At 38.1% G+C, this 11741-nt stretch overlaps 1 protein-coding gene and 1 pseudogene across 1 annotated transcript; both read right to left on the bottom strand.

The window, feature by feature from the left end:
- Positions 1–543: 543 nt before the first annotated feature.
- Positions 544–981, bottom strand: LOC140015614 (protein BUD31 homolog 2-like; annotated as a pseudogene).
- A 5285-nt stretch (positions 982–6266) lies between these two features.
- LOC140015855 (uncharacterized) lies at positions 6267–8397 on the bottom strand. The gene is made up of 2 exons (XM_072068682.1): positions 8029–8397; positions 6267–6377 (listed from the first exon to the last, which is right to left on the bottom strand). The coding sequence occupies exons 1-2, from the start codon at positions 8395–8397 to the stop codon at positions 6267–6269; spliced, it is 480 nt and encodes a 159-aa protein (XP_071924783.1).
- Between the last annotated feature and the right edge of the window lie 3344 nt (positions 8398–11741).

Here is an 11741-nt window from a genome sequence, read left to right as displayed (position 1 = left end):
TTTGAAAGACTCAGTAGGAAGCTTTCTTGGCTTCTTAAGTGATGTTTGCTTCTTCAGATAAATAGTTGACTTGTCAGGGTCTAGATTAGAATCACCGACAGACATAATTTTAAGGTTCAATACATCTCTGGTAAACAAACTTTTTCAAGTAAAAATGGGGTAAATACCACAGAATAGCTTATCCTTGTAATCCAAAGCCCCCATCTATACCATTGCCTCTACTAACTAGATAAATTATCAAGTAGAATGGCACATATTTCACTGGGCAAAAAGTAAATGTAGCCCTATAAGACTCAAATGTTTGAACAATGAGCAAGTGCATGATTAATAAATTCAAGTGTTTGCTGTTGACAAGCATCTAATCAAATACCAAAACAAAGTTGCCATAACTCAACATTTTAGAGTCTCTAATCTCCTTGATGTACAGGGATTACCAACAAGGCAAATACAATTGCAGCATCTATTCTTAATGGGTAGTTGAAGAGAGCTGATTGCACCTTTCATGACATATCGGCCAAGATCAAGTCAAACTATCTGCTTTGCTCAATCTCCACTGACACAACCCTTGAAGCCACAATGTACACACTCTATAACCTTCTTCTCCCTTAGATGCTTAAGTACTCTACAAGCGCATGCCATCTGGAAATTATGATCACGAGGTTGCGTGCAACGTGGACAACATAGACGTTCATATCCAGGCTTTTGCCACTTTGCAATTAAGTTCCGATCAGCATAGCCCCAATCCAAGCAAAACTCATACAATTCCTTGGGGATTTCCTTTGTCCTATAATAAAGGTCAAAGATGTAGTGACTTCTCTAGCAGGCTATCTTAAAAATGGGCCATAATGCCTCACATTTTCTTTTATTATCATTTGGATCATTTTCAGCTTCCCTCATCTTGGCTTGTAAGTCAGTAAGAGTGGGTTCAATCAACTCCTAACCTTCAGGGTATCGAACCTGGTTAGTTTTCACCTTTGGCATTCTTACTATCGATTAAAGCAGAAACCTGGGAACACAAGACTTCTTCTGAAACAGTGTTGTCGCGCCCCATTTTTGAAAATAAAGAAAAATGAATTGTTTTTAAGAAAATGAATTTTTTGGATTATTTTTTAGTGCAAAAATGTGTTTTTGAAAATAAAGAAAAATGGGTCTAAATGGGACTTGAAAATGCGACGATTTGACCCAAAATGATAGTTTAAAAAGGGTTTTTAAATAAAAATTGGAGTCGCCACTTGGTATTGAATTAAGGTGTACCAAGTCACCTAAAAATGAATTTTTAGAAGAAAAGGAAAAAATAGGAAAACCCTTTTTAAACGGCTCTAAATCTACTAAAATCAGAGAAAAAGATTCGGGAGTCACATTTGAAGAAAGGGAAGGCAAGGATAAGAATCCAAGGCACCCTTTCAACCTAACCAAGCTAGTTGCGCGATTTAGTCAAAGATTTTCTTATTTTTAACATAAAAATTTATCACATTTGGATGTACTATATGAATGCATACCCTAGACCTAGGAGGGTATCGGGGGGTCAAAATATCTCTTCAAAGCTCAATTGGTGCCAATCACATTAATTGTGATACCCAATGTGGATTCTTTGGAGAGGTCACGAATAATGCAAATGAGACTCTAAGAAAAGAAAAGGAAAATAAAAATAATTGTATAAATATACGTGACCTAAAGGAATGCATCATATCGGGTGCAGGGGACTAATGTTCGTGACTCAATGTTCCCTATAATAGAGGGAATACGAGCGTGCTAAGATTAGAAAGCCAAACTCGTCCATATCCCATATCCAAGGGGTTTTCCTAATCTAGCACGCAAATGATCTAACCCAGTTTCTATTTCTTAAATGAAAAGCAAGTCTAATGTTATGTTTTCAAACAAAGGGGTAAGGAATATATATATAAGGGGAAAATACGGAGTAGGGGATATACGTATAAGGAGGGATGTCATGCAAAAAAAAATGATAAAAGACCCTAAAAAGTGAAAATATGCATGAGATGAAGTAATTTTATCACACAATCATGATCTAACATGCGGATGTTCCTAAGGGTCTAGCGTTGGACTAGCCCTTAACTAACGTTCTCTCACAAGCATTGGACTTGTAAGAGATTGAAGGGAAGACCATGACTAACATTGGACTAGCCACGGTAACGTATATTCCATCCACATAATCAGATATAATAGTAAAAGCAAATAGGCATGCAAAACACATAGTTTCACATAGCACGTAACACATAAGCATGCTTTTCTAGATGCAGAATCCTAGGGAAAGCGATGAAACACATAGGCATATAAGCACACACAAGCACATAGCACACAACCCTATCTATTACAAAAGGGGATGCTACTACAATCTAAAGGAGGAAGACTTAGAAAAGTAAATCCTAACTATTACATTGGCTAGCTAAGACATGTCTTCAAGAGAGGCGCCAAGACCTAGCTATTACAAATTGGGGTTCAAATGCCCTCAAATGACTTGTCAATTAAAAAAGGCGAAATAAAAAGAAAGTGAAACAGGCAATTAAACATAAAATGAAAAGCGAATTAAAGCATGCATATTCACACAAAACACGTAGGAGCACGTAGGAGAAATAAAATCAAGAAGATAGAGGTTACCTCCCTTGCAATGGTAATGAAATGAAGGAAATATTAGTTTCAAAACAATAAAAGGGTCAAGGCACAAATTAAATAGTAAAGTATAAACAAAATCACCAAATCCCTCCCATTTGCAACTTAAATGAAATCAAATAATGCATAATTTCCAAGAAAGTAAATTATTGATCAAATTTCTAAAATAAAAAAACTACCAAGGACCCAATTGCAAATACTAACCAATCACTCAAGCCCAATTTAAAAATTTTAGGAAATTCAAGAGTCCAAGAGCAAAGAAAGGGTCAAGTAATGGTTGAAATTGCAATTACTTTAGGACCTAATTGCAAGAAATCAGAACATAATTGGGCCTTTATAGAACGAGGAGAAACATGTGAGGTTGATTTGCAATTTTTAGAAGTTATTTTGCATGCAAATTCCATGCAACAACTACAAAACAAGCAAATAAGCTTCTGCAATCAAAATCTTCAGCAGCTAATGAAACTTCCTTCCATAAGTCCCATAGCAAGCTTCAAGCAAAACCCAATTAACACTAGCTCTCAACACTCCTTGACAACTAAACATTTTGATTAACCAACCCCATCATAAACAACAAACCATTACAATCAAATGAATAACCAAATGGGAAGCACATGCTGCGTCAGAAAAAAGAGAAACCAGCTTTCTAAGTTTTCTGATTTAGCTTCCCTTTAGCATATAATCTCAAGCAAACATCAAAGCCTCTGCCCTAAACAATAAAGCATCAAACTCATCCAAACAAGTCAAAACTTAAAATGAAAATATGCAATTCTGGAAAAACTTTCAGGCAGAGTTTATGCAAAGTCACGAAGAATCCTCAATCCTTGAGACATTCACACCGAAGCCTTTGTAGTTTCGGATCAAAACGTGCAACTTTATCATTAATTATTTAGACACCAGATTTAGCTAGAAAAATGGATGACCAAAACCAGTCTTTGTGAGCTGTTGCAGGAAGAAAAAGAAAGCGGCAAAGCGTGGGGATGAAGTGCAACTTTTTGGACAAAACCACGTATAGGAGGAAATGAAATGGAAGCAACGGAAAACAACACAAGTGTGCAACTGACAGAACCTAAATCTAGTCAAATTTAACATGCATTGCTCTTAACCAAAGCAAACAAAACCAGAAAACACAAGATGCATGGCTCAAAACTCCCCCCCCTTATTCATTTTTCTTCTCGGCTTTGCAAGCAAAAAAGAAGCTGCGTGCCTGCATTTACATTCTTCTAATGTCTAAACTACTAAACACAGCAGGCTTATTCACTGATGGTCAGCTTCTAACACAACAGGTTTTCCTTTTCATTATAGTATTCAACGCACAAGAACTCAAAGGTGTACTGAACATTCAACAAAACGAAAAAACAGCAACAAATGGCCAACCACAGCACTTGAAATATGCACTTGTCTCTACCTCACTTCGTTAGATTCACAAATGTGAAACCCAAAATAAAACATGCAGCAGAGATACGAAGACACTCACGGCAAACATGCCCTCAGCCCACTATCATAGTATCCAAACCCCAACAAAGCAAAACTTGAACAAGGAAAGGAAAAGTCACGGCTGCAACAGCTTTTTAGCTACTTGTTGCAGTCCAAAGGTATTCCGCACCTTGCTACTTGAAATGGCAGCAAGCACATACATGGGATACTATCAAACAACAAACAAAACCCAAGAGCTCCGGAAAACTTCAGTAGACCAAAAGATTGACTTTTTTTCAAAACTACTATAACAAAAACCAGAATTTCAAAACCTGTTGCGGCAGACCTTCAAACACAAACGTAACCAAACTAAAACTCAAGCAAACCTCATGGATTCATCAGGAAAAACCTATAGAAAGACCTCCAAACACTTCATCAGGATTGAATACTAGCATGCAAACCAGGGTAAAACCTGGTTTTGGAAGAGAAATTAGCAAAACCAGCTTCGTTTATGAAGTTTTTACAAATGAAATGAGCTTGTTGCTAACTACAAAAAATAGGAGATAATTTCTACACTTAAAGTCTTATGATCTGCAAGACCCAGATGCAATAATATGAAACCAATGTCCGAAACAGTCAGGGCATGGGAATGAAAGAACCAAAAAAATAAAAACTAGACCATGAGAACAAAGAAACGGGAAAGAAAAAGAAAATCAAGTAGCGAAACACTTGATGACAGATGAGGATGAGGTGTAAACGGTAGAGGATGAAAGAAAAAGGTCACCTTGAGAGATGATCGAGCTCCATAGTAGACCAACGAAACCTGCTGCAACCTCTTTGCAGGAGACCGCAAGTGAAAGCACAGAGATCTGGCAACCCATGTTCTTTTGCTCCTCTTTGCAGTTTTCTTTTCTTCGCTGCAAGGCTTTCTTGCTCTCACTGTTTTCCTCTCGACCTTTCGAACTCTTTCCAGCCGTCAAAATCTTCCTCTTAGCTCCCTCAAAAACCTCCTCTCGCTCTTTTCCTTCCACCGTCCTCTACTCTCCTCTCTGGTTTATTTTTTGTTCATACCCTAGCCGCCAACTCTCTTGACTCATTAGCTGCCCGTCCTCACCCTTAGCTCACTCCCAAACCCTCCTCCTTTTATAACAAACAAAACACTAAACCCTCCTCTAAAGGGTTCTGATGGAAGCCAAGTCACTAGCTTTGTGGATCATCCGATGGTGAATTGCGGTGCCTTCCTCATCTTTTTCGTTTCTCATTTTCTGCTTGAAATGTTATATGAAGAAATGGGCACGGATCCTGTGTAACTCGGGTGCATGAGCTTGCTTCTTCTCTTTTTTTTTTCTTTTTTTTTCCCTTTTTTTTAATTAAATAACAATAAACTTGAATCTAAAATAAATAAAGCATATTTTTGTGAATGATTTTTTCTCTCTTTTTTTTTCCAATAAATTCTATGCTAAAATGACTTAAAAATAAAAATAAATAAAAACTAACATAAAAAACAAAAATAATAGTAAACTACACTAAAAATTTGGTGTCTACAGTTTGCCCCTCTTTGTCTGAATTTTTGAAAAACTTAAGACAAAAAAATAGACACCAAATACATCACCTGTGTTATTCGGCTGCGAACGACTCGAACGATGGACGCTTTAGAAATGGGGACTGATCCCTTTTACAAAATTTTAAAATGAGATTGACCCAAAGAAGAAATTTAAAGCGGGACTGACCCGAACCAGAAATTTAAAATGGGACTGACCCAAACAAGAATTTTAAAATCGGGACTGACCCGAGACAGGAAATTTAAAATCGGGACTGACCCAAAACAGGAAATTTAAACGGGACTGACCCGAGCAGGAAATTTAAAATTAGGACTAACTCGAGATAGGAAATTTAAAATCTGGACTGATCCGAGTAAGAAATTTAAAAAACGGGACTGACTCGAGACAGGAAATTTAAAATCGGGATTGACCCGAGCAGGAAATTTAAAATCGAAACTGACCCGAGACAGGAAATTTAAAATCGGAACTGACCCGAAATAGGAAATTTAAACGGGACTGACCCGAGCAGGAAATTTAAAATCGGGACTGACTCGAGACAGGAAATTTAAAATCGGGGCATTCCAGTGTACTTACCTGACAATAGCCCAAAATTTTCAGTAGAAGTTATGTTTTTGCCTCTGAGCCGATGGTTGATTATGCATTGCCATGTTGTTGTACCTTTTAATCAAATTTGCTTGCAGTATTTTCGATCCGCCTTTGTTCACTGGAGAACTCTTCCCGACACCGATTCCAGTGTGAGGTGTGATTGCTTTCATCTATGCATGCAATTTTCTGCAAAAGAGAAAAAACAAAGAAATTGCCACCATCATTTGATCCGTTTTCCTTTGAGAATCGTGTAAACATGAGTTTTTTCCTTTTTCTTCCTTCTTCGCCAACTTTCGCTGCGGCTGCCGATTGAGTTGGATTTCTCACTCCGAAGCTTTTCCGATTTTCAAACTGACCATGTATGGGTTTTGCCATATTGTGAAGTCTGCGTAGTTGGCTTTACTAAATTTTCACTGTTCCCAAAAGATGACTGAATTCAAGCATACTTTTGAAATGAACCACGGGGATTGTTATTCACCAAAATTCAATGATAAAAAAAAATGAGGTATGAAAGAAAATTCACATGTCATGCAGGAATGAATATGCACAAGAATACAAATATAACCATCTGTGCTTAAAGTCTACAAAATGCCATGAATGCAAGCAATTTGGAAAAAATGAGCTTCCTAAGAATGTATTTGCAAAAGAAATATTTTACAAAATGACATAGCTTTTGGCCAACAGATGTCATATTCAAATCTCTGGATATCTTTGTTCTGGAATTCAACATTGGCAGAAGCATTACAAAAATGAGGAGAAATCCAAATGAACCAAGTTACCAGCTATTCCTCTTCGTGTTCGCTCATTGCAGAAACCTACCTTGGCGTCTTTTCAGGTTTTCACCAAGGTAGCGCCTACCCTTGTTTTTTTTTTCTTCTCTTTTCTTTTTTTTCTTTTTGTTTGTTTTTTCTTTTTCTCTCTTTTTTTTTTGCTTTTTCTCTTTTTTTTTCTTTTTTTTAGGTGCCCCTTCAAGTTTTCACCTAAGGACAATGGAAAAGCTCGACCATGATCGACTCAGGAGTGTGAGTTGCAGATTTCTGGCATTAGTAAAACACGCTTCCCTTATAAGTTTAAGTGAATGTATTACGGACATCACTTGCCAGTTGATTAGTGAAATCCCTAATAGAAATACAGCAAGTGACGAAAGTCAGGACTTTTGGGCTTTTGTAATGAGGTCAGGTGAGGTGTTTTCAAGAAAGTTAAGGCTTGAAAGCAAATTTTTTTTTATTTTTTTATAATGAAAAGTGTGAAATAACCTGAGATTGCATCATTTTGAAATCATCTCCAATTTTGAACGACACTGAGGAAAATTTTCCCCAGTTTGATTGCGATTTTTCTCTCTTTGCATTTTTCATTGCATTTTCCTCACTTTTGCATTTTTCTTTTAAAAACTAAATTTGCCCCAGTGTGGGGTTCTTCCTTCTTTTTTCTTTTCCATCTCTCCTTCAAAAATAAATTTGCCCCAATGTGGGGTTTTCCTTTTCTCTCTGATCATCTATTTTCAAAATAAAATTGCCCCCAGTGTGGGGCTTTTCTTTTCCTTTTCCTCTTTTGGATCATCTTTCTTTTAAAATAAATTTGCCCCAGTATGGGGTTTGCAATTCTCAGGGGCTGTCAAACGAAAAATTATTGTTCTGACAGCTCAAAGGGAATGACTAAGGATGAAATATTTTGATTGGAAAGGAAGATGACCTGATTTTTGTTTCGTCACTTGCATGACTTCTAAAAGAAATTTGCATAATCAAATAAAGAGCTTCTTACACATGTCTGAATTGATAGGTTGAGGGAATGTCTGTCCATCCATCTCTGCCAAAATGAGTGCTCCGCCAGGTAACACCTTTTCAACAATGAATGGCCCTTGCCAATTTGGAGCAAATTTGCCTTTGGCCTCATCCTGCACTGGTAAAATTCGTTTTAGCACTTTGTCGCCTTCCTCAAATGTACGCAAATGGACTTTCTTGTTGTAGGCCCGGGCCATGCGTTTTTGATAATATCGGCCATGACAAATAGCATTAAGCCGTTTTCCATCAATCAACGACAGTTGCTCATGATATTGCTTTAACCAATCAACCTCTTCCAACTTGGTTTCCATTAGAATATGCAACGAAGGGATTTCGACCTCGGCAGGTAGCACAGCTTCCATTCCATACATAAGCGAGTAGGGGGTTGTCCCAGTTGAAGTTCGAATAGAAGTCCGGTATGCCATTAGTGCATAAGGAAGCTTTTCATGCCATCACGATGCTTTTCAGTTATCTTGCGAATGATCTTTTTCAAATTCTTGTTTGCGGCCTCCACGGCTCCATTCATCTGCAGTCTATAGATGGCAGAATTGCGATGTCTGATTTTGAACTATTCGCATAGCCCGTCCACCATGTCATTGTTGAGATTCTTGGCATTGTCTGTAATCAATGTTTCTGGCACCCCAAATTGGCATATGATGTGATTTCTTAAGAAATTTGCCACCACCTTCTTTGTCGCATGCTTGAATGATTCTGTTTCGACCCACTTGGTGAAGTATTCAATTGCCACCAATATGAACCGATGCCCATTTGAAGCAGGAGACTCAATTGTGCCAATCACGTCCATACCCCACATTGAACAAGGCCATGGAGCAATCATGCTATGCAATTCGGTGGGAGGAGCGCGTATAACGTCTCTGTGCATTTGACATTTAATACACCTCCGGACAAAGTCTATGCAATCACGTTCCATAGTGAGCAAAAAGTACCCAATTTTCATGATTTTCTTAGTTAACAAATGTCCATTCATGTGAGGTTTGCAAACACCGCTATGCACCTCTTTCATCATATACCGAGTTTCATTTTCATCGACGCACCTTAAGAGGTTCAAATCTGAGGTCCTTTTGTACAATACCTCTCCATTTAAGAAAAACTTCGAGGCCATTCTGCACAGGAAACCTTTGTCATTTGCAGTAGCTTTGGAGGATAAGACCCGGTTTTGATAAACTCCTTAATATCATTATACCAAGGGCTATTGCCAGACGTTTTGTCTACGACCCAACAATGAGCAGGCTTGTCCTGGAGTTGGATCCGGATAGGCTCGATTCCTAGTTCGTCCGGATATTATATCATAGAAGATAAGGTGGCCAAAGCATCGGCAAATACATTTCGGACTCGTGGGAGATGTCTGAATTCCAAACTTTGAAATTGTCTAGCCAAAGTGAGCAAATTACAATGGTATGGCAAGATCTTGGAATCTTTGGTTATCCATTGTTTCAACGTTTAGTGCACAAGTAAATCTGAATCACTGAAGGCTATCAACTCTTTAACTTCCATTTCCAAAGCCATTTTAAGACCAAAAATACAGGCTTCATATTCGGCCATATTGTTTATGTAGGCAAATTGCAATTTAGCGGCCCCAGGGTAATGCTTCCCTTCTGGAGATACGAGAACTGCTCCTATTCTGACTCCGAAAGAATTAGCGGCACCATCGAAAAACAACCTCCATTCAGGGTACGGCTCTCTCATATCTTCTGCAGCACCAACAAGTAAAACCTCCTTATCGGGGAAATAAGTATAGAGCGGTTGATAGTCATCTTCGTTTGGATTTTCTGCCAACTGATCGGCTATAGCTTGTCCCTTGACGGCCTTTTGCAAAGTAAAAACAATATCAAATTCCGAAAGAATCATCTGCTATTTGGCCAGACGCCCAGTTGGCATTGGCTTCTCTAAGAGGTATTTCAGAGGATCGGAGCGGGATATGAGATATGTGGTGTGACTTAGCAGGTAGTGTCTCAACTTTTAAGCTGCCCAAGCCAATGCACAGCAGCTTTTCTCAATGAATGAATAATTAGCCTCATACTGGGTGAATTTCTTGCTAAGATAGTAGATGGCTTGCTCTTTCCTTTCAGAATCATCGTGTTGCCCCAGAAAACAACCTACTGCTTCGTCGAGCACGGATAAGTACATGATCAAAGGCCGGCTAGGTTTGGGTGGCACTAGGACTGGAGGGTGCAGCAAATAATCCTTAATCTTGTCAAAAGCTTGTTGGCACTCTTCATTCCAATGCAATGGCACATTCTTTTTAAACAACTTGAACAGCGGCTCGCACGTAGCGGTTAATTGGGTAATGAATCTTCCAATGAAATTAATCTTCCCCAAAAAACTTTTCACATCTTTCTGCATTTTTGGCACTGGCATGTCTCAAATTGCCTTGATCTTTGCCAGGTCTATCTCTATGCCCTTTTTGCTAACAATGAATCCCAGCAGTTTACCAGCTGGTGCTCCGAAGGCGCATTTCAAAGGATTTAGTTTCAAATTGTACTTCCGCAATCTTTCAAACAACTTTTTTAGATCAATCAAATGGTCCTCTGTTTTTCTGGATTTGATTATAATGTCATCCACATAAACCTCCATCTCCTGGTGGATCATATCATGAAACAAAGTAGTCATGGTCCTTTGATAAGTAGCTCCAGCATTCTTTAAACCAAACGGAATTACTCGATAGCAGAATGTGCCTCAAAGGGTGATAAAAGCAGTTTTTTCCCTATCCTCTTCGGCCATTAAGATCTGATGATATCCAACAAAACAATCACAAAAAGATTCAATTTCATATCCAGCAGTGTTGTCAGAATGATGTGGATGTTTGGCAAAGGAAAGTCATCTCTAGGACTGGCTTTATTAAGGTCCCTATAATCAACACAGACTCGTACCACTCCATTCTTCTTTGGAACAGGGACTGGATTCGAAAGCCAAACAGGGTAATGAGATACAATGATAATATTGGTCTTAAACTGCTTTTCAATTTGCTCTTAATTTTGAGGCTCATGTCTGGTTTGAATTTACGAAGCCTTTGCTTCACTGGTAGAAAAGTTGGGTCTGTAGGCAATCTGTGCACCACTACATCGGTCGAAATGCCAGTCATATCGTCATGAGACTATGCAAATACATCTTGAAACATAGACAAAAACTCAATCATCTCCTTTTTCTGCTTTTCGTTCAAATGAATACTGATTTGTATCTCCTTAATCTCAGTCTCAGTGCCAATGTTGACAATTTCTATTTATTCTAGGTTCGGTTTAGATTTCTCTTCATATTGTTCGAGATCTTTAGAGAAAAAATCATATACCTCCTCATTATCACTCTCGTTTTGAATTTTGGATTCCATAACTTCCAAGCCGTGAGTGATATAGAGATTGTCATAATTGAATTCCAGAACAGTGATATCCAAAGGGTCAAATAATTTTATTTTTGGCCATCTGAAAGAATTAAGAAATTCAAGACAATAAGCAAATAAAACACGCAAATAAACAAGTAATCGAACAATTGTGATAAAAAAACTACTTGTACGTTTTCATAAAGTTTCAAATCAAAGTGAAACAAGACAAAGGTCTAATTGCTAACGATGCTTTCATTAAACTATTTACATATGCAAGAAACAGTTTTCATGAATTTTGGTAAATGACAACCCCCTGTAGATTTACCGAAACTCCTTTCGCAAGGAAAAGTACTCGGCGGTCCAGTTGTGTATAGCTCCTTGGGGAATGTCTGGGAATTCGGTATCATCTAACAAACCATCTTCGGATATTGC

This window comes from Coffea arabica, chromosome 10c (assembly GCF_036785885.1).
Source record: "Coffea arabica cultivar ET-39 chromosome 10c, Coffea Arabica ET-39 HiFi, whole genome shotgun sequence".
NCBI lineage: Eukaryota > Viridiplantae > Streptophyta > Magnoliopsida > Gentianales > Rubiaceae > Coffea > Coffea arabica.
Note: the sequence above shows the minus strand (reverse complement) of the source record. Positions and strands in the feature narration are given on the sequence as shown.